Source organism: Trichechus manatus, unplaced genomic scaffold (assembly GCF_000243295.1).
Source record: "Trichechus manatus latirostris isolate Lorelei unplaced genomic scaffold, TriManLat1.0 scaffold00056, whole genome shotgun sequence".
In the NCBI taxonomy this organism is placed as follows: Eukaryota; Metazoa; Chordata; class Mammalia; order Sirenia; family Trichechidae; genus Trichechus; species Trichechus manatus.
This window is the reverse complement of record NW_004443992.1, coordinates 10,155,107-10,182,731: the sequence shown is the minus strand read 5'-3', so window position 1 is coordinate 10,182,731 and position 27,625 is coordinate 10,155,107. Positions and strand designations below refer to the sequence as shown.

Sequence of the window (27,625 nt, the reverse complement as noted above, 5' to 3'; positions counted from 1 at the left end):
AAGTGTCCTTGAGCAAAACTCTTCAATGCTTGAAAACTAAACTCCAAAGTCTAGGGCTTTGGTGTTTCCTTTTAAGCTTGTCAAAATTGACAGATGTTTTCTATGATATAGTACTTAGTACAGTGCCTACAATGCTGAACATGATGCCTGGCTCTTGGTTGGTACTCAGTAAACGTTTATTGAATGAGTGAGGGGATGAAGGATTAATTTCACAGTCTGTGTGGATGTATAGAGGAAACAGGAAATTCTCTCAGACATAGATTTCAGGAACTCTACCAGACAACTATTTCATCTGTCTCCTCAAATTTTCAAAAAATTTTAAAACTACATAAAACTGTTTATTGAATATGAATCCCAAATGAATTTTAATCAAAATCTTTGCGTTTTTTAATTTTTACTTCAGATTAGTTTTGTTAAATGAGGAAGCAAACTTGGGAAGTGAACCAGGTAAGATGGTAAAATTCATTACTTTGAAATGATCACATTTTAAATATCAAAATAGTTTATCACAGCTTTTTAAAGGAGAGTGTGTTAAAATCCATTTAACTAAAAAAGACATGTTAAGTAAGTCACTTTATAGGTCCCCTCTGTACAAACACTTTTGAGTTATCTTTCTAAAAGTGCCTGATTAGAGGGTCCAGTAATCTTCTTTAGGGAATTCTGGTCTTCCCAAAGATAGGTGTTTTTAATTGCAAAAATCCAATGCACAGATAATAGGGTTGCGTGATTAAACTTCAAGTTTTTCTCATACTTTAATTGTGTAATTATTTTTTATTATAAATATATATATATTCCCACCCAAAACCAAACCCACTACCATCAAGTCGATTGGGACTCATAACAGCCCTGTAGGACAGAGTAGAACTGCCCCATAGGCTTTCCAAGGCTTTGAGCTTAATGGAAGCAGACTGCCATGTCTTTCTCCTGAGGATGGGCTGGTGGGTTCCAACTACCGACCTTTTGGTTGGCAGCCAGATGCTTAACCACTATACCACCAGGGCGCTTTATTATATATACAGTCAACACATATTTGAATCATTGTGGTAAAAGATAATTCAGGCTTTGGAGCCATAAAAACCTGGGTTTGAACCTGGGCTTTTTAATCAAGTCATTTCTGCATCTCTCATTTATCTCATCTGAAATATGAGTGATTTGTGCCTACTTGCAGGAACATTAGTGTTAGAGATAATAAAATCTACATAGCACATAGTAGGTGCCTGATAAATGAGCTATTTTTAAGTATATACCTAAATAGAAGTTATACTGATAAAAGAAGCAATTTAAGCCATAATAGTCGTAAACTTGTATATCTAACATAGCTTCAAAATGTATGTTCAGAAGGTTAGCTGCTTGTGTGTGTGTATAATCCTGCACAGAGAACATGTTTTAAAGTCACAAGAGAAACATGAGGGACATTTTCATAGTTTCATCGTCCATTCATAGTATTATTTTATCTTTTCCATCCTGCTGTGTTGATAGCTATGTACTTTTTAAATTCCAGTTATTTGTGCCTCCTCTCTTTTCTTGATTGATCTTGTTAAAGGTTTATTTATTATTCTTTCAATCAGCAGACTTTTTGCTTTGTTAAATCTTTCTACTGTGTCTTTGTCTTCTGTTTTATTAATTTCAGTTCTTATGTTTATCTTGGCTCCCATTGTAGAATAGGGCATAATTATCTTTTTCTTGATATGGGCCCAAAACTTGGAAGTAATTTTTTTCAAAAGCAGTGTTTTGCCTGTGGGAGTTTTAGTTTGTTTGTTTGATTTTTTAGATGTTAAAAATATTTTAAAAAAAGAGAGAGAATGTGCTATTTGATCACAAGAGAGTATGCTGTCTTTTAGCACATCTGTTTGATCTTTCGCTTCATATGAAATCACTCCTACTCAAGCTCTAGTTTAGGTGAGAAATGTGGAGGTACTTTCTATGTACTGCTCTTACAAGAATAAAGCAGCCTTTGAATTAAAAGTAGACTATATCCATTCATTCACTGATTCCACATAACATGAACATCCGTTGTGTCAGAGGCATGGAGTTCAGACAGAACAAAATATAAAATAGCCTTCACAGAGTATAGAGTAAGAGTAGGTCCACCAGGGAAGGAATAGTTTTGGAACTTTTCACATTCAAAGGGACATAGATATACCAACTACTGTCAGTATTCAGCAGTATTATAAAGCTATTTTTTATATCAACAATTTGTTACATAAAATTAATTTATATATATATACATATATATGTGACTCTTTAAACTTTTATTATATCTCCCTTCTAGATGGCTTATAATCTGACTTGGTCAGTTGGGTACTTTGGCTTAATTATTATAAATAATTAAGTAAATAAGCATGCTAAATTTGTTTTTCAGCCTATCTTTTATCTGCTTTTTTCTAGCAACTGAAGATCACAAGGAGAAACATTTTCAAATGAGAGATTCTGGAACACCTCTGTTTTCTAACTCTGAAAATGGTAATATATTATAATTTCACTATATATATGGATAATTTATTATTGGAAATTCTTCCATTTTTATTTAGTATCTTTTTTATCATTAGAAATTATGTAGGTCTCTAAACAGGGATGCAACCTTATACTTCTACTTTGTAACATATCTTAATGGAGATTAAATAGTTCTTTCTTTTGTATGTTTGGGTCCAATCAGAATGTGTCCATATAACTGTGTGTACAGTTAGGACTGTGTCTGTCTTACTCTCTCAAGTATCTCTACCATCCAGCAGTGTAGGAACTCAGTGAATAGTTATTGAACAGATGGATACAATTTGTACAGCCAGCATTTTGAAAAACTAGCAAATTATTAAATGTCATTCAGTATTAAAGAAATTAAAATAATTATTTAATAAACCAACGAATGCCCCCAACATTGTGATTTCCTTATCTGTAAAATGAGGTAGCAAGACTACATCAACTTTACTTTCTAGCGTTAAAAACTACCTTGAATATCTTCCTCAAGCATTAAATGGTCTTGCCACCCTGGTTGAAAATCAGTTGACCATAGACACTTGGTGTTATTTCTTGACCCTCAATTCTATTCCATTGATCTATGTGTGTATCCTTATGCCAGTATCATACTGTCTTGAATACCACTGGTTTGTGTTAAGTTTAAAATCAGAAAGTGTGAGACCTCCAACTTTGTTCTTCCTTTCCAAAATTGTTTTGGCTGTACTTGTTCCTTTGCAGTTCCACATGAATTTTAGAACCAGCCAGTCAATTTCTACAAAGAAATCAGCTAGGATTCAGATAGGGATAGTATTGAATCTGTAGATCTGGAGAGTGTTGCCATCTTAACATTTATTAAATCTTCTGATTCATGAACATGGGATATTTTTTCATTTATTTAGATATTCTTTAATCTCTTTAACAATATTTTGTCATTTTCAGAATGTAAGTTGCACTTCTTTTGTCATATTTATTCCTAAGTATTTTATTCCTTTTGATGCAGTTATAAATGTAATTGTTTTCTTAATTTCATTTTTGGATTGTTCATTGCAAGTGTATAGAAGTACAATTAATTTTTATATATTGATCTTGTATTCTGCAACCTTGCTGAACTTGTTTTTTCCAGTAGTTTTTAAGTGGATTTCTTAGGATTTTCTATATGCAAAATCAAATCATCTGCAAATAAAGGTAGTTTTATATCTTCTTTTCCAATCTGTATGTTGTTTATTTATTTCTTGTCTAATTGCCCTAGCTAGAACCTCCACTACAATGTTGAATAGAAATGGTAAGAGCAGACATTGTTTTTTTTTTTTTATTTTGAATTGTTTCTTTCTTTTTTTATTGTACTTTAGATGAAGGTTTACAGAACAAGTAGTTTCTCATTAAACAGTACACATATTGTTTTATGACAATGGTTAACAACACCATGATAAGTCAACACTGTCCGTTCTCAACCTTGGGTTCCCTATTACCAGCTTTCCTGTCCCCTCCTGCCGTCTAGTCCTTCTCCCTGGACTGTTGTGCCCCGTTAGTCTTGTTTTGTTTTATGGGGCTGTCTAATCTCTAATCTTCGGCTGAATGGTGAACCTTGGGAGTGACTTCATTACTGAGCTGAAAGGTATCCGGGGGTCATACTCTCGGGGTTTCTCCAGTCTCTGTCAGGCCAATAAGTCTGGTCTTTTTTTGTGAGTTAGAATTTTGATCTACATTTTTCTCCAGCTCTGTCTGGGACCTTCTGTTGTGATCTCTGTCAGAGCAGTCAGTGGTGGTAGCCAGGCACCATCTATGTACTGGACTCAGTCTGGTGGAGGCTGTGGTAGTTGTGGTCCATTAGTCCTTTAGACTAATCTTTTCCTTATATCTTATTTCCTTCATTCTCCCTTGCTCCTGAAGGGGTGAGACCAGTGGAGTATCTTAGATGGCTGCTCACAGGCTTTTAAGACCCCAGACGCTACTCACCAAGGTAGAAAGACATCCTTCTCTTGTTCCTGACTTTAGGGGGGAAGCATCTACCCTTTCACCATTAAGTACTGTGGGTTTTTTGTAGATGCCCTTTATCAGATTGAGGGAGTTCCCTTCTGTTCCTAGTTTGTTGAGTCTTTTTATCATGAAAAGGTGTTGGATTTTTCAAATGCTTTTTCTGCATATATTAAGATGATCATGTGATTTTTGTTTTTTATCCTATTAATATGGTTTCTTACATTGATTTTCAGATGTTGAACCAACCTTACATTCTTGGGATAAATCCCATTTGGTCATGGTGTATAATCCTTTGTTGTTGGATTCAGTTTCCTGGTATTTTGTTGAGGATCTTTGTGCCCATATTCACAAGAGATTATTGGTCTGGAGCAGGGATGGATTACCCAATAAGCGAGGTACCATGGGCTTAATTATGCTTACTTACTAATCTGTAGTACCCAGTTTCACCTGGGTTTTGGATATGGTGAAACCCAGGTGAAATTATGCACTACAGATTTGTAAGTAAGCACAGTTGAGCCTGTGGTACCTTGCTTACTGTAAGCTGGTGCTCCATACCGTGCTTACTGGTTAATCCGCCCCTGGTCTGGAGCTTTCTTGCAGCGTGCTTGTCTGTTTTTTGGTATCAGGGTAATACTAGCCTTATAGAATGAATTGGGTAGTGTTTCTTCCTCTTTTATTTTTTGGAAGAGATTGTGAAGAATTGATATTCTTTTTTGAATGTTTGGTAGAATTCACCAGTGAAACTACCTGGGCCTGGGCTTTTCTTTGTAGGTTGTTGTTTGATTACTAATTTAATCCCTTCACTTATTACAGGTTTATTTGTTTAGTGACTGGCTGGATTATTTTAGTGGAATCTATCCCCATCCTACCCCCTCATCTGCAGTGTTAAGCCTTTGATGTTGCTGTTCAGGGGGTACAGCCTTGGGTATGCCCATAGTCACCCTGGGGTGACAGTGGCTTTGGCAGTGTTCTTTGACAGTGTGAATATACCCAGGTGTTTAGTTCCACTAATTTCTGATTAATTGTTCTTATTATTTTCCACAGTGCCTAAATTGCTCTATAGACTAAGCCAATCACATTCGGGATCCTTTGAAGGGATGTTCCCAAGGTCAGTGTTTGAGATTTGTTTTGACTCCAGGCAGATTCCTCCAAGCTGGCTCCTCCCCACATCGCTCTTCTCTTGGACAGTCTAGGTGGTCTCCAGTTTAGCCTGTTTGCCCAGTGAATCCACCAATCTCCTCTCAGTTACTTTTCACCATAATCTCCACTGTTTTTGAAAGTGACTTTAGGTTTGAACTTCTCCATAGTCTGTTGCTAATGAAGTCAGTTCCTTTGGGAAGAGATTAGGAGCTATCTGTTTTACAGCCTGCTTCTTCTCCCAGGAAAAATCTTCAAGCCAAGACTGGCGCTGGGTGTGGGGACAATGGCATGCTTCTTTCTGAGTGACACTTCCACATTAGAAACTAAGTGCTTAGTGGAGGGGAGGCAGTAGCCTCAGTCTTCTCAGTTTACTTCTCCTAACATGGAACCATTTCCTTACAAGTCAGGGCAAGGGCGATCAGGCCCCAGTATTCTCAGTGGTACTATACCCAAGGTTGAGCCTTCATCCCATGAGTGGGGTTGGGCGGAAGAAGGGAGCCCCCACCTCTTGGTCACACTAGTCCAGAACTTACCCAGAGCAACAGGTAGCTGAGGACAGGATGTGAAATGCTGATGTTGTGCTCCTCCCCAGAAGATAACCCCCTGACTGGGAGCTAGCGGGAGAGTGAGCCTAGTGGTTGTGGCTATACCAGTCTGGAGTAGTTTCCATCTCTATGAGTTAGGAGGGGAGAAAGAGGGAGTGGGTCTCGGTTCAGATACCACAGACTCTCACTATTCTCCCTGGATTTTAGTTGATTTCCTTGAGTAAATGTTTCTTAATTTGCTATATGTCCTTGGGACCATTTCCAGAGACTTTAAATGGTTGTTTTTAAATTTTCACTAGATTCGCGGCGATGCTGGTCCTCAGAGCTCCTCACACTGTCATGATGGAAGTCACTGTCTTTCATTTTTATTGATGAAGGTGTTTAGGGCTATGCTTTTCTCCTCTGTTCTTTGCTACCTAAGTATCCTATGGATTATGATATATTTTCTTCATCATTATTTTTAGATATTCTATTCCTCTTTCACACAAGAATTGTTTAATAAAGGTTTTAAATTTTCCAGATGGAAGAGTCTTTTTGTTTTTTTGGTTTTATTTTTAAATTATAGTTTTATTGCATTGTAATCAGAATGTTGTTTGTAATATTTCTTATTTAGTAATAAAGAAGACTTTGTAAAGTTTCTTCTTTAAGAAACTTACTGATTTTTTTGTGCCTTCGTATAATCAATTTTGTGAATTTTCAGTGTGTACTTTAGAAGAAGGTATATTTTCTATTATCAGCAATTTATATGTAGCCAAACAACTAACTTATTGATATATTGTTTAGATGTTTTTATATCTTTACTTATCTTTTGTGCTGTTGACCCCCCCGCCTTTTTTTCCCAACTGAGAGTGGTGTATTAAAGTCTCCAATATTAGTTTATTTTTCTCTATTTGTCCTTGCATCTCCTGTAGTTTCTGTTTTATATAGGTGGTTGTTTGGTTATTTTGTATATAGATATTCATGACTGTTACACCTTCATTGAATATGGCCATTTCAATCTTTATCCTATCCAATTCAAAATAATTTTCACGTAAACTTTAGTGGTTCATTTTAATTATAGCATAAATGTTTTATCATGTTGTAGCAAACATTTCCCTGTGTTTCTGGAGTATTCATAATCGGCATAACATAGTTTATAAAGAAAATATTCTGCATTCTACTTGGGTGAGTAGCATCTGGGGTCTTAAAAACTTACGAGCAGCCATCTAAGATACTCCACTGGTCTCACCCCTTCGGGAGCAAGGGAGAATGAAGAAAACCAGACACAAGCGAAAGATTAGTCCAAAGGACTAATGGACCACAGCTACCCCGGCGTCCACCAGACTGAGTCCAGCACAACTAGATGGTGCCTGGCTACCACCACCAACTGCTCTGACAGAGATCACAATAGAGGGTCCTGGACAGAGCTGGAGAAAAATGTAGAACAAAATTCTAACTCACAAAAAAAGACCAGACTTATTGGCCTGACAGAGACTGGAGAAATCCCGAGAGTATGGCCCCCAGACACCCTTTTAGCTCAGTAATGAAGTCACTCCTGAAGTTCACCCTTCAGCCAAAGATTAGACAGGTCCATAAAACAAAATGAGACTAAAGGGGCACACCAGCCCAGGGGCAAGGACTAGAAGGCAGGAGGGTACAAGAAAGCTGATAATAGGGAACCCAAGGTCAAGATGGGAGAGTGTTGACATGTTGTGGGGTTGGTAACCAGTGTCACAGAACAATATGTGTACTGTTTAATGAGAAGGTAGTTTGTTCTGTAAACCTTCATCTAAAGTACAATAATAAAAAAAAACTTGAAAACAAAAAAATTAAGTTAATAAAGTATGAGAACAATGAAACAAATTTGATTTGTCCTACTATTATTTCCTCAAAAAGAAAAAAAATGCATGTTTTTATTTTCACTCAATAGTTGCAAAAGATCTCCTTGTAGATTCACTGGAAGGAGAGGATTTTGAGAAGGAATTTTCATTTCTGAACAATCTCCTAAGTCCTGGTTCTTCAAGTACTAGTGAATTTACCCAAGAATGCCAGACTGCACATGGGAGCCCCAATACCAGCCTTACGTCCCAGGAGCCTTCTCTGGGGTCTGAGCCTCTTGCTCATTCTTCTGGATTCCTTCCTTCACAGCTCTTTGACCTTGGCCTTCATGCTGCTGGAGCTTTCAACAGTAAGTGTCTACATAACACGTGTGCCTTATTTTATCTTTGTAAAGCAAAACTAGGTACTCGCTAATGCCAGAACAAGATCAATTTCAACTTCAGTGCTACTAGATAAAATCTGCAGTCACAACGTTCAACTAGAAAAATAATAAATATAATCGGCACTGGAATTTGTAAACAAGAGTGAAACGAGGGCTGCTTTCCCGTTGCCTCTACCAAACCCCACATTTCCTTCATTGACTTTCCCCGGCATCTTGCCTACATAGAAAATCAGTGTCTTGTTTAAAATGCCTGATCTGCCACGTTACCTCTACCTAGGGCAGGTGGTACTGTTTCTTCTATTATGGGAGCTGTTATGGAAAACAAATGAAAAGCAAAACTTGATGCATTCTAGTTCCTGTGGGTTCAGAGATAACAAGAGAAAAGGGAACAGCTCTGGAAGCTGGTTTCAGGGCAGCCCTTTGGGCAAGGCAGCAGGAGTGAAGGGCTGTGGTGGAAATTAGGGGCAAAGCGTTTTCCTAAGGAAAGGGTCACCTATTTTGTTTATATCTTTAGGTCTGCCTCTACTTATTTGCTGCTCCACCATCCTGTGCCCATTTCTGCCCCTTGGGAGTTACTGGCTTCCTCCTTACGTCCATATTGGTTACCAAGTCCTGTCAATACTGTTTCTAAAACATGTCTCAAATTTCCCACTTCTCTCTCTGCCCCCATGATCAGAGCTATTTGGAGCTTCATTTGGTTACCTGGGTTGCTGCAAGAGACCTACCTCCTAACTGGTCTCCCAACCCCCAATTCAACCTCCCCACTGCCTCTAATGTTCTCTCTCCAAGAAGCAAATCTGATGTCAGCATCCTGCTTACGTGTTTTTAAAATGAAGCACCATGGACTACATAAAACCTGCCTGTGCCTGCATTTCCACCTTGATCTCCTACCTTACTTCAAAACACCATTGTCTGTAGCCATACTGAGTAATCCCAGATCCCTCCAAGGCATCTTTGTTTGTGTCACTCCTTTGGCCTATGATGTTCAGTGATGGAGCGTGGACTTGAGCCTGAGTGTCTGAGTCCCAGTCCAGTGTTCTCTCCATGACTGCCAATCCTGGAAACCTTCCTCAAGACTGCCAACTGGAAGTGATTTCTCCCTTCTCTGGCCTCCCGTAGCTCTTTGTTATATCTGTTCTTCATGGCTTTAATGATAGTTTATCTCTTATACTTGTCTTATATTCCTGTCTCTCATCCCCTAGTAGATTTTAACCTCTAAGAAAAACCCTCATGGCGCCTAACAGTGTCATAATACACCATACTTTGTATTGTATTTATTTATGCTTATACTATATCTGCAAGACCATCATATTTTATCCAATCTGCAAGCACCTCAAAGGCATGATCTGTGGGGTGATTTGTCTTTGTGTTTCTGTAACAGCAGCATAAAGTTAGCTCAATAAATGTATTTGGTAAAATAATCATCCAATACAGATTTGTTGAATTAGTAGCCTAAAAGTAGGTATGGACACTGTTACTTGACAAAGAAGTGCTCTATCTAGGATAATTTAGGTGTTTTGCTGTAGTAAAATTTTAGGAAACACTTGGTCTTGCGTGACATATCAATCGCCTGATAGTTACAAGGATTTACAAACTGTTCATTCTCTACTGTGAACTCTCACTGCTCTTTCTCCTTAACTTGCCACATCTCCAGCAGCACTGGATTCTTAATTCTTATTTCCTGACAATACAGTATCAACAATATATTTTCACTATTCAGAGCATCTCTTAGTCTGGTCCCTGTCTGCAGGCTGACAGGACATCCCCCATTTTAATAGCTGAGGCAGTTAAACCCACAGCGTTTGAGTGTCTTGCTCAAGGTCTTCAGGCAGTTTAAACAGTTAAGTGGGGACCAAAATCTGTTCTCCTACCTCCATATGCAGGACTCTTCTACTTCATTAACCTTTCCTTTCTGCTCACTTCTTTTCTCCTGTTATGTAGACCTGGAAAGTGAGCTGCCCTGAGAGTTAAAAGATATGTATTCTAGGAACCCAATCTTGGGGCTCAAACTGTCTCTTCTGTACAAGGAAGAGATTAGGCAGGATAATCTAAGTTCCTTTCTAGTGTTCTGTTTTAATTATAGCATAAATGTTTTATCATGTTGTAGCAAACATTTCCCTGTGTTTCTGGAGTATTCATAATGACACTTTTTAATGGTTACATAGTATTTTGGCACATTTATATTCCATAATCTACTTAATTCCTTCTTATTGCTTCTACTTATTCATTATTACAGACAATGCTGCAGTAAACATAATCATGCATACACTTTTTTCTCTAGTTAAATTACTTCCTTAAGATAAATTTCTAGAAGAGATTACGAGTCCAAGGGTATAAACATTATTTATAGGTTTGGAGATCCTACTTCTCAGGTCTATTTCCTATCTTTCTGACTCCTTAGAACTTCTCTTTTTATACCTCCTCATTTGCAATTGTTTTAAAAAAAAATGAGTATTTCAAACTCATTTTGAAAAATGTAAGGAAGCCGAATCTGATTGCAGCTGGGACAAAACTTAGATGATTTGTTTGAATCAAATACATAATCATAGATAAATTTTAAGAGTTGTATACCTCTTGTACTATAGACTCACCCTGATAGTCAAAGACTGGAGGACCTATTAGATATTTTTACCTTTTCTTAGCTTTTCTGATACTACTTCGTACTTGATTAACAATGGATAATTCAGTATTTCCCTCCCCCAGGCTTGGCCCGTCATAGAGGATCAGAGCTTCCTCTTCCCCACATGGATAATGAGTCAGTGCCTTCACAGAGCCCAAAGAAGTTAACAAGCTGTAAGTTACTTATCTATACTCTTTCCCACCACATTAACAATCAGTTCAATTCAGATAAATTTAGAAAAGGATCACTTTATAGTCATTGCCTCACACTGTCCAGAAAAATATTTTATTAATAAGGAATTATTATTAAAATGAAAACTATTCCTGGCTATCCGTCACTGTGTAAAGCAATGAATAGAAAATTATGAGCTCGTCATAGTATACTAAGTTCTGTACTGTAATCTTTTATATTTCATGTTAAGGTTTGTTGATAATGGATACCATTAGGAATAAACCAGTTGCTGTCAAATTGATTCTGATTCATGGCAACCTCATGTGATCGCCATTAGGGATAGAAGATAGTTTCGTTTTGTTTTTTTGTGGTAAAAATATATATAACCTTAACCAATTCAACATTTTTTACGTGTATAATTCAGTGACATTGATCACATGTATCATGTTGTGCAACCATCACCAGTAGCCGTTGCCAAATTTTCCATTACAATTAACAGATACTCAGTGCTTCCTAAACAATGACTCCCCCTTGTCCTGACCCTCCCATCCCTAGTAACCATTAATAAACTTTGGTCTCTATACATTTGCCTATTCTAGATATTTCACATACAAGGAATCATACAATATTTGTCCTTTTGTGACTGACTTAATTCAGCACAATGTTTTCAAGGTTCATCCATTGTTATAGTATTATCGGGACTTCATTTTTCTTTATGGCTGAGTAGTACTCCACAGTATGTATGTACCACATTTGGTTTATCCATTCATCTGTTGATGGACATTTAGGTTGTTTCCATCTTTTGGCTGTTATGAATTGTGCTGCAATGAATATTGGTGTACATGGGGCCCTGGTGGCACAGTGGTTAAGAGCTTGGCTGCTAACCAAAATGTCGGCAGTTTGAATCCACCAAGGAGCTCCTTGGAAACCCTGTAGGTCATTTCTACTCTGTCCTATAGGGTCGCTATGAGTAGGAATTGACTCGACAGCAATGGTTTTTGTGTCTGAGTCACTGCTTTCAAGTCTCTGGGAGTAGAATTGCTAGGCCATATGACAGTTCTATGTTTAACTTTTTGAGGAACAGCCAAACTGTTTTCCACAGCAGCTGTACCAATTTACATTCCCACCAGCAATGCACAAGTGTTCCAATTTCTCTACATCCTCGCCAGCATTTTTTTTTTTTTTTTAAATCTCAGCCATCTGTGGTGTGATTAATTACTTTTGTGTGTGGCATTTTTAGCCGTGGTCTTGTGACTCCCACCCAGGTGATTTGGTGGGGCTGTGCAAATAACTGTGGCCCACCAAGGGGATTGGTCGGTTTTGCCTTAAGAGAGCCAATTCCAGAGTAGAGAGGAGAGCCCACCACCACCAAAGAAGAAGAGACCTGCAGGAGACAGTGCAGTGGGCTTACCGGCTCACAGAGCGAGAAAGCTGAGTGCCTTTGGGCAGAAGCTGAAGGCCAGGGGGAAGTCTATGCCTGACCCACGAATTTGGGACTTGCCAGCCTCCACAACCGCATGAGCCATTTCCTTTATATCGTTCATGAGTTCTGTGAGACATTGCAGCAAATTAGGGAACCCAAAGACAGGAGGGAGAGTACTGAGGCGAGAGGGAGTAGTTGATGTTAGAGATGATGGAGTGATACAGCAGCTTGGAAAAGTTAGATATTTGGAACATCTTTAATCTCTGCCTCGTAGGAACAAGCTTTGTGCTGATCCTTATGAAAGAAATTATTCATTTACCATCCTGCTGGTTTTGATTTGCATCTCTCTAATGGCTAATGGGGGCCCTGGTGGTGCAGTGGTTAAGGCTGCTAACCAAAAAGGTTGGCAGCTTAAATCCACCAGCTGCTCCTTGGAAACCCTATGGAGCAGTTCTTCTCTGTCCTGTAGGGCCGCTATGACTTGATGGCAGCAGGTTTAATGGCTAATGGGAGTCCTGGTGGTGCAGTGGTTAAGAGCTGGCTGTCAGCCAAAAGGTCAGCAGTCAAATGCACTAGCTGCTTCTTGGAAATCCTATGGGGCAGTTCTACTCTGTCCTATATGGTCACTACGAATTGGAATCGACTCCATGGCAGCAGGTTTAATGGCTAATGATGTTGAGCGTCTTTTCGTGTGTATATCTTCCTTCTGTGTATCTTCTTTGGTGAACTGTCTATTCGGTTCCTTTGTCCATTTTTTGATTGGATCATTTGCATTTTTGTTGTTAATTTTTAGGGGTTCTTTTCATATTCTGAATATTAAACTCCTATCCAATATATGGGTCCCCCAGATTTTCTCCCAGTCTGTAGGTTGTCTCTTCACATTGTTGTTAAAGTCTTTTGATGAACAAGTTTTTCATTTTGATGAAGTCCAGTTTATGTATTTTGTCTTTTGTTGATTGTGCTTTTGGTGTTGTATGTAAGAATTCATTGTTAAAAACTGGTTCTCAAAGCCATACCCCTATGTTTTCTTCTAAAAGTTTTATGGTTTTAGTTCTTAAATTTAGGTTCTTGAACCATTTTGAGTTAGTTTTCAAATGTAGTGCAAGATATGAGTCCAGTTTCATTCTTTTACATGTAGGGGTCCAGTGTCCCAGCACCGTTTATTAAAGAGACTCTTCTTTCCCTATCGCATGGACTTGGCGCCCTTGTCGAAAATCAGTTGACCACAGATATATGGGTTTATTTTTGGACTCTCAATTCTATTCTATGGGTCACTGTGTCTGTCACTTTACCAGTACTAGACTGTTTTGATTACTATAGGTTTATAGTATGTTTTGAAATCATACTTTCTTGTGAGTATTCCTGCTTTCTTCTTCTTTTTCAAGATTGCTATAGCTATTCAGGACCCCTTGCAATTCCATATGAATTTTGAGGACTTGCTTTTCCATTTCTGTAAACAATGCTGTTGGAATTTTGAAAGAGATTGCATTGACTCTGTAGACCATTTTGGGCAGTATTGACATCTTAACGATATTAAGTCTTCCAGTCCATGAACACAGAATGTCTTTCCATTTATTTAGGTCTTCTTTAATTTCTTTCAGTAATGTTTTATTATAATTTTCATTGTATAAGTCTTTCACCTTTGTAAAAGTGGCATGGCAGTGGCATCTGACCTCCTCTAACTTCACAAGGGGGAAGGAGAATCAACATTAAGAGCCCAAGGCTGATTGCTATGAGGTGGAGTTCAGACGTGTCTCCTCTCTCTGCCGTCTTTACCAATTCTGACACCAACCGTTCGTCCGACAGCATCTCTACTTCTCTGCTGGGTTTGACAATTCATTGCAGTGGCCACAAAGAACTCACAGACAATATTCACAATATGGGGCTTATTAGGGGAGTAACAGGTTACAGTTCAGGTTCAGGAACGCTCAGGATACAGTTCTTCCGTCAGGACAGCCTCTTCTCAGCTGAGCTTGCAGGCATGCCTCTCTCTGTCCCCTTGGCCTCTGCCCTGCTTGGGCAAGTGTTACAAAGCTCTTTTAGCTCTGGCCGATAAGTGCCCAGAGGCACCCTGCTCCGCCAGCAAGCTTCCTGCCCAAGGGTGCTCAGCTTTCTCGTTCCGTGGGCTGGGAAGTCCAGCACGCTGTCTCCTGCCGATCTCTCCTACCACCATTTCGCTGCCACCGCTTCTTGCTGTCTTCAGTGTTAACAGTTCTCTCTCAGTTCTCCTGGTTCCAGGAGCTTCTTAGCGCCAGGAACCCAGGTCCAAAGGCCATGCTCTGCTCTTGGCTCTTCTTCCTTGGTGGTGGTGAGATCGTCCTCCTCTGGAATTGGCTGTGTTTTACGCTAGCGGGATGGCAAAACTGACAAATCCCCTTTGTGGGCCACAATCACCTTATTTGCACAGTCCCACCTAGTCATTTGGGTGGAGTTACAAGACCATGGCAAGAAAGGCCACACAAAAGTGATCCATCAAACTGACTGCAACATTCCTTGTTAAGTTCATTGCTAGGTATTTTTTCTTTGAGATGCTATTTTAAATAGAATTGTTTTCTTAATTCCCTTTACAGATTGCTTGTTGCTGGTGTATAGAAGCCCAGCTGCTTTTTATGTGTTGACCTCGTACCCTGCAGTGTTGCTGAATTCCTGTATTAGCTCTAGAAACTTTCTTGTGGATTCTTTGGGATTTTCTATAGGCTCATGTCATCTGCAAACAGGGAGAGAGAGTTTTACATTTTCCTTTTATTTCTTTTTCTTGCCTTGTTGCTGTGGCTTGGACTTTCAGTACAATATTGAACAGCAGGGGTGAGAGCAGGAATCCTTTTATTGTTCCTGATCTTAAGGGGGAAAGTTCTCAGTCCTTCTCTATTGAGTATGGTGTTAGCTGTGGGTTTTTCATAAATGTCCTTTATCATACTGAAGCATTTCCCTTCTATTTCTAGCTTGTTAAAGTTTTTGTCATGAAAGGTTGTTGGATTTTATTAAATACTTTTTGTCAATTGAGATGGTCATGTGGTTCTCCTTTATTCTATCAAATGTTGAACTATCCTTGCATTCTTGGAATAAATCCCATTTGGTCATGGTGTATAATCCTCTTAATATGCTGTTGAATTTGATTTTCTAGTATTTCGTTGAGGATTTTTGCATCTATAGTCATAAAGGATATTGCTCTGTAGTTTTCTTTTGGTGTCTTTATCTGGCTTTCATATCAGGGTAATGCTGGCCTCATAGAATGAGTTAAGGAGTGTTCCCTCCCTCCTCTTCTATTTTATGGAAGAGTTTGAGCAGGATTGGTGTAGTTCTTTAAATGTTTGTTAGAATTCCCCAGTGACACCATTTGGTCCAGGACTTTTTTTTTACTGGGACGTTTTTGATTACTGATTCAATCTGTTCCCTTGTTATGGGTCTGTTGCGATTTTATTTTTTCTTGAGTCAGTTTAGGTAGATTGTGTTTCTAGGAATTTGTCCATTTCATCTCAGTTATATAGTTTGTTGGCATAACAATTGTTCATACTATTATGATCCTTTTTATTTCTGTCAGGTTGGTTACAACGTCCCAAGTTTCATTTCTGATTTTAGTTACAGTCATGTGTAGCTTCATGTCCACGATACATTCCTGTGAAATAGGATGTTATGTGATTTAGATGTTATATGAACACCTGGGTCCACAGGACACAGGCTCCCGGATGCACAGGCCTGGAAGCTGCTGTGTGGCATGCAGCCCAGGCAGCTCCTGCTGTGGACACATCAGGTGAGCACTCAGTCAGGTCATGGCAGGAAGGTTCCGGGTGTGGGCCAGGGCAGCAGGGGAGCGAGTGGTCTTGGCGACCTAGCACTCCTGCCCCAGCCACCCACAAGGTGCCTGCTAGGCCTGGGGCGCTGGGGAGCAAGAGCAGGTGCCCCCCCCCTCCCATCAGCAGAGTCACCTGTTCCCTCAGGTTGGGTACAGCACTGTGGGCCTGCTGCTGAGTTGGGCTGTGGGCTTCCCCTGGAGAGCAGGCGCCAGACCACAGACATAGATGCAGTCAAACATTGCCTGAATTGATGGTATGCTGTGCATGACTATGTTTGCACCTTCTCTTCTTTTCTTTGTACCCTAAACGTTTGCCGATTTTATTGATCTTTTCAAAGAACCAACTTCTGGTTTCGTTGACTATTGTTTTTCTATTGCTTCATTTTCATTCTTTCCCCATGGATTGCAGTTGTTCTCTCAGCCCCAATTGTTGAAACCTGTAATAGTCCATCTGCTCAGCAACCTCCTCTGTTATTGAGGAGACCACCCTCCAAAATATGTGTGAATATCAAGGACTCTGATCCAAAGCACATGTTCTCCTGGTGTTTTGAAGATTTTCTTGTACTTCAGAGAAAAAACAAACAGCAAAATACAGAAGCTATCTGATACTCCACTGCTCTGGGACCGCTGTTGTTACTTGATGTAGTCTGCAGCGGACTGTTAGTGCCTTTTCCATGTGTACTGTTCAATTCTGTTATCTCTGCAGTCAGTCAGTAGCCTGATTCCACCAGAGGGCGCTCTGGCCCTTTGAGTTAGAAAGCAGGGACAAGCTGCTGCTGCAGAAGGGCCCAGTCTCCGCAACCGTCGGAACCTGCCTTTCTGGGCACCACCAGACTTACCCTTCTGTGCAGTGTGCAACCACAAAACCTTGTGGGGAAAGGTCTCCACTGCTCGCCCTGGCACCAGGCAGCCACTCTATGAACAAGAGTCGCGTCCCCACCTCTGCTGTGGGGCTGAGGAACGGATGGTTGCCAGTTGGTGTAAGTGGTTAACGTAGGTAAGATCAGCAGCTTATCCCTTCATTAAGCACTTCCCTGGCTGATTTAAGTGTCTGATCTGTTTCCAGAGTTCCAAAATAGTTTGTTCTAATTGCTCTTTCCTGAGCAATAGATGGTTTTGTGAAGGGATGAACCTTTAGAATTTCCTAATCTTCCACTTGCATAACTACACTTTGCTTTTAAAGTTCTAACTTTTACAAGAAAAACGCACAGCAGCCCCTTTCCTTTGGCGTTTAGAAGCCTATTGTTGCCTCAGTCACGGTGATTATTCCCAGGTGATTCAGGGCAGTCACAGCGGCAGGCGTCACTCACTCCCACCCCCTACCCCCAAGACTTGTATGAGGGAAGCTGGCTATTCCGGGAGGATCCCACCCCTCAGCCCATTAGGCAGCCCCCAGACGGATATTAAGAATTACACACAATGGTTTCTGCCAGCAAAAGCTAAGTCTGATGCCATACTCCTGGGCCAAAGGGGAGCACAGTTCACAGTTCACAACTGGCTGCACCAGGTCGGTCACAGCCCTCACTGCCATGGACCAGGAAGAGCATATACAGTAGATACATTTTCCTACTGTTGAATGTCACCTTATTATTGCTTCAGTGTTGCTTTAGATGCTGTAACTCTTTGACTGGTTTCTATAGTGCTGAGTCCATTAGTTGTCACATTTGTTCAGTTTTTGTTGGGGGTGGGGTGGGAGCATTCAGCTGTTTACACCACCATCTTGCCCTAAGCTGAAAAATGCTTTTTCATTACAGGATGCCTACTGACAAAGAATGCATTCAGGCACTTAGCACAGGGCGTGGTACATAGTAACTGATAACACATATCGAGTACTTAACCATATAGTAGCTTGAAGAACTGGTCCATGTACTAAAAGGTATACATAGAAAATAGACACATGTTCTGGTGTGCAGGATTGTACAGATATATATATATAATATATATATAGATATATATATATATCTATATATATAAGTCACTGAGGTAGATTTTTAAAAACTATTTGGGAAGAATTCCAAATGTACAGAAATGTTGCATACATAAAAATAGCACAATGAATACTTGTGTACCCTTTGCCCAGATTCATCTGGTAATTTTATCCCATGTGCTTGATAAAATCCCCCTTTCTGTCTCTTTTCCCCTATACAAACATCATAGGCTTTTACCCCTAAATACTTCAGTTTGTATTTCCTAAGAATAGATATTCTCTCGCATAACTCAGTATGGCTGTCAACCCGAAAAAAATTTAACATGGACATAATACTTTTCTCTAATGTATCATTTGTATTTCAATTTTGTAAGTTTACCCCATAAGCATTTTCCCCCTCTGGTACAGAGTCCAGTCTATGTCTCTTTGGCCTCATTTAATCTGGAACATTTCCACAGCCTTTCACTCTTTTAGGACATGGGCATTTTTAAAGAATACTGTCCCCCTGCCCCACTGCTTTTTAATAGACTGATCCTTCCTTCAGGGTTTTCTGAGGTCTTTCTTCTTCACGATTGTATTTAGGTTATTGATTCTCACTGGAATATTGGTATAGGTGGTGACGTGTCCTTCTCAAGGTATTACATTGGGAAGCACGTGATGTCCTTCTCTGCCTCACTGGTGATGTTAATTTTGACCACTCATTCAAGGTGTTGTCTCATTTCTCATCTGTATAATTACTGGTTATTATTTTTATCCACCCTTACAATTAATAAGCAGTCTGAGGGGAGACACTTTGTGACCATGAACATGTCAACATAAAGTATATGTGGAAAAGACAAAGGAAATAACTATAAACCATGACAGCTCTTGGGTGAGTTAATGCAGTAGGATTAAGGAGATTTTTTCCCTTATGTCTAATATTTTTTATAATATCACTTTTCTAATAAATGTAGATTTTAAGCACTGAGTTTACAAATGTAATGCTCCTACTCGGTAGGAAAAAACTTTTAATTTTAAACCTTATATGAAAGCCTTCTATAAATTATCTTAATGTTTCTAAGAACATTGTATTACTGCTTTCCTTTTTGTTCTTGTTTTGACTAAGTCCCTTCTCAAAGCACCGTGCCATTACTTAAATAATTAGATGCCTCAGCAAAGCCCAAGGTATTCGCATTAGCATTTCAAAATTACCCTCAAGGGGATATAATTGAGTTTATTCATGTCCGTTGTCTTAAATTTTTTGATTCAAAAGTAGCATCTACTTCAAAATCATAAAAGTAGTAAAAAAATGTGATTTCAAAAAGCTGCAACTCTTTAATGTGTGTGTGTGGTTTTTTTTCTTTTTTATAGCTCCTAACAATGGTAACCAAGACATGTCAGCCTGGTTCAGTCTGTTTGCAGACTTGGATCCACTTTCAAACCCAGATGCTATTGGACACTCAGATGATGAACTTCTTAATGCCTGACTAAAGTTATAATGTCACTTCAGTGGCCTTGAGACATCAATTTTGCAACATACTGCCTTTGTGAAAAGGAGTTTATATTGTAACCACACACAAAGCATGTTGTTTGCGAATACTTGTTAGCCAGCCCTAGACAGATAGTAAAGATCACAATTGAATATATTAAGTACACCCTTAATATCTTGGATTTGTGACTCTTGATAATATGTGGAAAACATGAAAAACAATCATGTCCAAAATAGATACCCAAATTTTTTAAAAAAAAAAAAACAAAAACACAGGAATAATTCTGTCAATAAGGAGTTAGGTTTATTTCTCTGGAAAGCTTTTTATGTTTAAGTTACCTTGCTGGCTGTGAGAGTTCTGTATGTGGATAAAGGACAGCCTGTAGATTGGGTTGCAGTTTGGGGCTGGGTTTTAAATAAAACAGTGGCAGGGGGAACTATTTGTTGTGGAAAATAGCACTAGAACCCGACTATCTTTAGTTAGAAAAGTAAAATAAGATTTGAGAACTCAATTTGCTTTAGTGAAATCACAGAGAAACTCGGTGCTTGTTTTTCTCCATTTGCAGGCTAAAATTTAATGTTACCTAGCTTTTTTCATTCATACAAAAATCACAGAAGCCTCTAATTCCATTATTGGATTTTTCCATGGGGAAGTTGGTTAATTTACTACGCCCATCCCCCATAGGAATGGAAAAAATCTCTTCATCTCATAAACCACAAAAATGTCCACTAATGGTCAAGACATTGTATAGGGAGGTAGGTGTCTTCAGGCCTAGTTTTACACACATTGCTATAGTAGTATGCGTTACTCATATTCTAGAAAAGAAAATGAGGGGAGCACATTCTCTAAGCAACTAGCACTAGTACTCCTGAAATACCCAGAAACTTCTACCTGAATGAGGGCAAGTTTAAAACAACTTATTACTATGTGCATACTTACCCATTTTTCTTGACATGATGCAACCCAGAATACTTTCTAGCAGAAATACAGAAAGCTCTTCATGATCAATAGGAGTGTCTTATTTTTCCACTTCTCCCTTTCTGTGCACAGGTGAAATAATCTGCAGCTCCATATGGTTACTAAGCAAAAACTTTCATCACTAGAGGGTTTAGAATTGGGGGAAAACTAATGGAAGTTTATGTAAGCTGATGGAAACATAGCCACTGTTCACACACATCTATCACTCAAATTTCCTGTTCTTTTTCTTGCCCTACCCTTTATTTTTGAGGCAGTTTTCTAGGTGTCTTATTTTTGTCACACAATCTACTAAATCTCCGTAAGAAAGCTAAGTTGTTCACTGTAGTTCCCATGTGTTCCTAGTTCTAAATAGGCTTGTTTAAAAGATAATTATTTCTAATGTCTGCATCATTGTATATAAAAAAACATTTTTTTAGGACTGGACCAGAGTAGGTAAAATGCAGTCCATTGCCCATCCACGGCAGTCCAAACTAACTAGGATCTTCTCTGCCCAAAGCTCTCTAGAAAACCATACTGGCACCAAGTACTGCACAGGCTGGAAAGACATCTGAGGGTCAAACATGGACTCTGGAAAAGGTCACTAAGAGTCCTTCCTTGACATCTTTTCATGTGCTTGTTCCTATTTCTTTACTCAGTATTAATAAACTGTTATTTATCGCTTTAGAGGCATTTTTTTAACTCTCCTTTTTCATTCAGTGAAAATTTCCCAGAATGGAATACTGTCATTGTTCTGTCAGGATTCAATCACCAAGGATTATGAATGTAAATCATAATCTAAATTCTATACCCATAGTGACTCTGGTGCTCTCAACTTTGACTGAGTACCTCAAAAGAATGCTAACTTTGTTCTATTTTTTTCTTTGCAATGGTAGCATTATGAATGCATTAGTTCAAAGATCTGTATATCCCTCACATGCATGCAAAGCAATCCCTGATGTATAAATGAAGATATCTCCATGAGTAGGAAAATCAGTAGTCTCTCCAAGCCAGAACTAAATCCCAGACTATGAATGTGAAGGGATAACATCCTCAATTTTCTCAGAGCAAAGGTTCTCAAAAAATGGAAACATCCAAGAGATTTGTATTATTCCAGTCTTAGTTTCTGTAACACTTCCTCTTTCAACAGACTATGTAGTTGCCCATTTAACCCAGAAGCAACATTAATTGCCTAAGCAAGTCCTGCTACAACTTCAACAAGTCTAACAACTCAATTTTTGAAAAGCACGTCGTAAACTTTGTTATTAGAATGAAAGCAACCGTATTTGCTCAAGATTAGTTATTTGAAGCTCAATCACTAGAGGTCAAAAATGTAAGTTTTGTTATGTTAAACCTAGATTGCTAATACACAAAACCAACCACATATTCAGTCAAGGGTGACAGGAAGGACAGGACAAGCCCGTAACAGAAAGGTAGACCGGTTGCTGTTTGTCTCTATCTAGATCATTCAGTAAGAACTACATTAACCTCAACCAAGGGTCGGCAGAGAGCACCTCTCAAAAAATAGTGACACTTTTTATACTAAATGGGGGCGGGGGGGATTTGACACCTATCTATCTTACACTTTTTTTAATACCAGATAAGAAAAAATCCCAGAAGAACTCAAATTTGCCTACTGTTTCTACAACCACTTTATAGGAGAGGCAGGAATACCAGGGCATATGTTAAGATCAGATCAGTGTAACTTTGTATTTTTGAGATGTTTCATTAATTGTCAAACATAGCTCTGATATGATTAGAAACTGTATTTCAACAAAACAGGTTTCAGTATTTGCACATTGGAAAAAGTGTTTGTATTTGAACTATGGATATTTATTTCACATAACTGTTTTTCGACTCTCTAGAAATAGAGGTTTTACAGCATTAGAACAAAGAAAGTTTGACTTTGCTGTTTTTTTGAACTTCTTTTAATAAAGTTCACAAGATTGCATAAAACAGTTTATTTCCTAAAGTGATCAGTACAAATCCATTTATTGTTTGTTTTCCCTAATCAAACTTAGGTTTTACCTAAGGACCATAGTAGAAAAGTAGATTGAATTGATATAGATACCTCAGAAAGTAAATAAAACTGGGCAGTTAATATCCTTGTGAGACTGATTCATCTTTTTAATTTACCACATATAGAGCGGGACTATTTAAGATATGAGAAATAACAGAATGTTATTTTTTGTGTAAATACAAAATGCACACTCTCAAATATCAAAATTTTGAGCCGTTAGAAGCAATAACAAATGAAATATAAACCACAGTTTTTAACCCAAGTTATTAAAAGCACACATAAAATGAAGAAAGCCAGAAATGATTCCACTTATTTCTATCTTTCATAGAGTTGGTAGGGCCCTGCTCTACCTTGAGCAATGAAGCAGCCCCAGAATCTCGGGATGTAGAAATTAAACTAGGAGAGAAACACAAACTTTAAAATTCAGTAGTACTGAAAGTAATGCATTTAAAACATACAACAGTGAAGTGTTTAAATATAGCAAAGAAAACCTGAGAAACAAGATAGAAAATGTTGGTTTGTCGAGATGAGCCACATCCAAAAATCCAACATAAAATATCTTTGTCGGTCTTATATGTACCATTTAAAAGAAGACTGAAGAGTTCAATAAAAACTGTCCTTGACATTTAAAGTCACGATATGATTCGTCACACAGTGGTGCAAATAATAAACCAAGAGCCGAAGAGTAAATACAAAAGGGAGATAAAGGTCTGCTTAGTGTTAATAGGTAAGATTTTTGAAATGCATATATTTTACCTTAAAAAAAAAAAGTTGTTTCCTCTTTCCCATTTCAAAGTAATAGCCTCTCATTTAAAAGTGTGGAAAGCACCAAAAACTAGACAAACCACAGCCATACCATCCAGGGATAACCACTGTTAACACTGTATGTTCTGTTATTCTTTGTAGTGCCTCTGGCATACACAAGAATTAAACTGTGATCCAGTTGATTTCATTGTATTGTCTTTCTCTCTCTGAAATGGGCCTACCAAGTTATTAAGATTAAAACATGATCCTTATAAGCTTTTTTCTCAAAAATTCAAGTTAAAAAAAACCACCAAAAATGTGACTGAAGTCAGTATCTCCCTAAAAGATGTGCTCCTCGAAAAATATTTTCTTGAATTTCTATAGCTATAGCAACATTGGAGCCCTGGTGGCACAGTGGTTAAGAGCTCGGCTTCTAACCAAAAGGTTAGCAGTTCAAATCCAGCAGCTGCTTCTTAGAAACCCTGTGGGGTAGTTCTACTCTGTCCTGTAGGGTCACTATGAGTCGGAATCGACTTGACGGCAACGAGTTAACAGGTTATAGCAACTTAAAAACGAGAGCTTGAGGGTTTTGTGTCACTAACTTTCTTGGTCAGGAACTGGAGTCTAACCAGCTTATGTTCTGCTGGCATTTGTACACAAAGAAGAGGACCACAAAAGAGAACAAGGCAGTGTCCCAATGGCAAATAATCTGTGATACTAAACACCCATATTTTATCAGTGTCACTGGTACAGGAGAAACTTTGTGGTTAAGTTTGAGTTCTAGAGTAAGACTTGGTTCAAATCCAGACTTCACAATTTCCCAGTTGTATGGCCATGGATAAGTTAACAATTTCATCATCTGTAAGATAGTAAAACTAGTAGTACCTGCCTTCATAGGGTTATTGTAAAGATTAGGGTAGAGAGTAACATGTAAAGTGCCTGGCATTTGATAAGTTATCAAGTGTTACCTAATTTTATTACAATTTTAGCTCAACATCCTTGACTATATTATACTTCACAAACTAAAATGAATTTACATGATCACACTCCATAACGAAAAATCCTTGGCTCATCTAACAAGATATAAAGAAGATGCTAATGAAAGTTTGCTTACAGTTTTAGAAGCTAAGCTATTTCATATTCACTAGCCCATTTACCTGACAGCACTATCAGCATTTCCTTCATCTCATAAATAAGAAAATTGAGGTTCAAAAAGGTGACTTTCTTGCAAGGGTCCACGACCATCAAGTAGTGGAGCCAGAACTCGGACCTAAATTGTGGCCCTAAATCCAGAGCTTTCTCTTCATCTCCTCTGAATCATCCCAGTGATCTCAAAAATAACTTATGAAGACATGGGATTGAGACAAGTAGTTATACTCCTGTTTTTTAACCCTCAGAGCTTCCATGATAGTCTTCTATAACATGATTCTAAACAATACCACCGATATATAATGTGCTCCCAGACCAAGCGGTCAACATTTACCCAAAAGTAAAGATAAGATGACAGCGAGGGGTGGGTAAGCTAGGTCAATGGAAATAGAATGGAAATGAGAATGCTGAAACATCGTGAAAATTTTAACCAATAGTATGGAACAATCTGTATAAAAATTGTTAAATGGGAACCCAATTTGCTGTGTAAACTTTCACCTAAAACACAATGAAATATTAAAACAACAACAACAATGATTCAGCAGGACTAATCAATACTAGTGTGTAAAATCAAATAATTATACACTATGGAGATAAATTCTGTTTGAGGAAGATGCATATTTTGCTGAAAAGACAAGTATTTTTTAAATGAGCAATTTGAAGATACCTATTAAAGGGGAAGTAGAAACGATGTCTTAAAACCTCCAGTTTTGGACTTCTGGCAACATGGCACTCTAGGCAGAAGCACCACGCCATCCCTCCACAGCAAAGACCCGAAAAACTAAGCCAAACAGAGAAAACAGCAATCCTGAAACCCTAAACATCAAATGAAGAGATAAAGAACTCAGCCAAGCACCAAATGGAATAAGAAACTATCAGAGAACAGAGAGCAAGCAGACACACATGCAGAGGTCCCCTATCAGCTAACACAGCATGGATCCGCCATCTTGGACTCCTATCAGAGACCAGCAAATAGGAGGTATGAGAAAGCCGCTTCACAGAGCTTCCAGCAGAATGCAGAACAACCCGTAACTGGCGATATACGCTTTCCCACCCCCCAACCCTTATTCACCCCCACTTGGCCTCCTCTGCTTCCTGCAGCCACAGTCTCTTGGCTGGGAAGCACCAGCTGCTGGGATTCTACCTGCCCACACTGGCCGACTCCCTGAGTGCCATTTGTTGGCTGCTGGTGTTGCTTTTTTCCGCTTCTTTTTATTTCTTCCTTACCTCTTACCACCTCCCTCTCCTTTCACTCAAATACCTGGCTCCATGTGCCATCTTTGCTTCTTCCTGAGGGGCTGTGGAGCTCTGCTCAAGTGTGGAACTGCCTCCCGGTCCATGCTGCCATGCTGGTGGGATCATGGGGCTTTTTTTTGTTTTTTCTGCTTTAAATTGTTTTTCTTTTTCTTTTCTCAAGTTGGGAGCCTGTTATGGCCGGGCAGTACTGCATGACTTGGGACCTAACCCCTCAGCTTGTGCAGATGTGCAGAGGGATCCCTGAGAGCATTTCTTTTTTGTGGGTTTTTTTTTTTTCTCTTTGGTGGTTTTTCTTGTTTTTTTTTTTTAATTTGTTTTGTTTTCTTTTCCTCTTTTTCCCTTTTTGTCTTTCTTCATTACTCAGTTTCTCGTCCCCCTATACCTTCCTTTTCTTCCTGTCCCCTGAATACCTGGTGCTGAGTGACACCTCTACGCCTTCTGGCCAGGCAGTTCAACACCTGGGAACAACTTCTCCAGACCTCACAGCCACACCGGTGGAATCCCTGGGAGATTTTCTTTCTTTTTTTCTACTTTTTATTTATTCATTCTTTTCTTTTTTTTCTTCTTCCCCTTTTGGTTTTTCTCCATTTCCTGGTCTCTCATCTCTCCATTCCAACAGCAAGCTCCCCTAGCCCTCTTTTTTGTTTGTTTGTATGTTTTTGACTCCTGTTCCTCTCTCCTCTCTCTCATCTTTCCCATACACATCTTAGCTCCACACATCACAATATACCCCCTCCATCCTGCCTACCTGCACCGTGCGCTTAACATCACACCACCAAGCAGCACAGGCACGGCCAACTTGAACGTGCCCTGCACTGATTAGCGACCCGCCCTGCTGGCTGCAGTAAGTGCCACAAACAACCCATCCCAGCAAATCCTCTTCAGCTAGACCTGCCCCTGTACCACATCTGAGCGACTGACCCTGCCAATTGGAGGCGAAAAGTATCGTGCCCACAGACAAGCAAACAACAAAGAACACACAGCCCGCCTGCTCAAACACAGCCAAATAAAAAAAAAGGCATGGAAAAAACAAATCTACAATCAGTAAACGAGAAAAATAACTACTGAATGCCCCGAAGACAGCAGACAATATCAAAACATTTACAAAAACAGGACAGGATAGTTCCAGCAGACATCCAAAGTAAAACACCTGATGACTTTCCAGTAGAAGAAAAGGGACTAGAACTACCTGATAGGGAATTCAGATCTCTAATACTCAAAATTATCCAAGAGTTGAAGCAAAAAAGCAGAAAAAAATGAGGAAAAAACAAATTCATGGAAAAGGCAGACAAATACATGGAAAATACTGACAAAAAAATGGAAGAATTTGGGAAAACAATGCAGGAACAAAATGCCAAAATAAATTCACAACTAGAAATTAATAAAAAAACAACAATTAGAAATCCAAAAGATAAACAAGATTTCAGAAATGGACAGTGCCATAGAAGGGCTGAGGAGCAGATTTGAAATGGTGGAAGACAGGATCAGCGGCATTGAAGACAAACACTTGGATACAACTCTGAGGAAAACTCAGAAAAAAGAACAAAGAAAAATGAAGAGACCCTGAGAATTATGTGGGATACACTCAAAAGGAAAAATTTTCAAGTGATCGGAGTTCGAGAACGGGGAGAAAACAAAATACAGAGGATCACTGAAGAACTGCTGACAGAAAACTTCCCCAATATCATGAAAGATGAAAAGCTGACCATCCAAGAAGCTCAATGAACCCCATATAGGATACATCCCAAAAGAAAATCAACAAGGCATATCATAATCACACTC

At 39.0% G+C, this 27,625-nt stretch overlaps 1 protein-coding gene across 2 annotated transcripts in view; it reads left to right on the top strand.

Annotated features, from left to right (window-relative positions):
- Positions 1–27,625, top strand: part of ICA1L (islet cell autoantigen 1 like) — a 55,601-nt gene that overhangs the window by 25,946 nt on the left and 2,030 nt on the right. Inside the window, exons 9-13 of one of the 2 annotated variants that reach the window (XM_004378239.2) lie at positions 404–447; positions 2,389–2,463; positions 8,026–8,283; positions 11,020–11,109; positions 19,601–20,002. In XM_004378239.2, the coding sequence (XP_004378296.1) occupies positions 404–447; positions 2,389–2,463; positions 8,026–8,283; positions 11,020–11,109; positions 19,601–19,716 (583 nt within the window). In that variant the 3' untranslated portion in view covers positions 19,717–20,002. Of the gene's footprint in view, positions 1–403; positions 448–2,388; positions 2,464–8,025; positions 8,284–11,019; positions 11,110–19,600; positions 20,003–27,625 lie in introns of those variants that run through there. The other variant, XM_023733005.1, reaches the window with a different exon arrangement.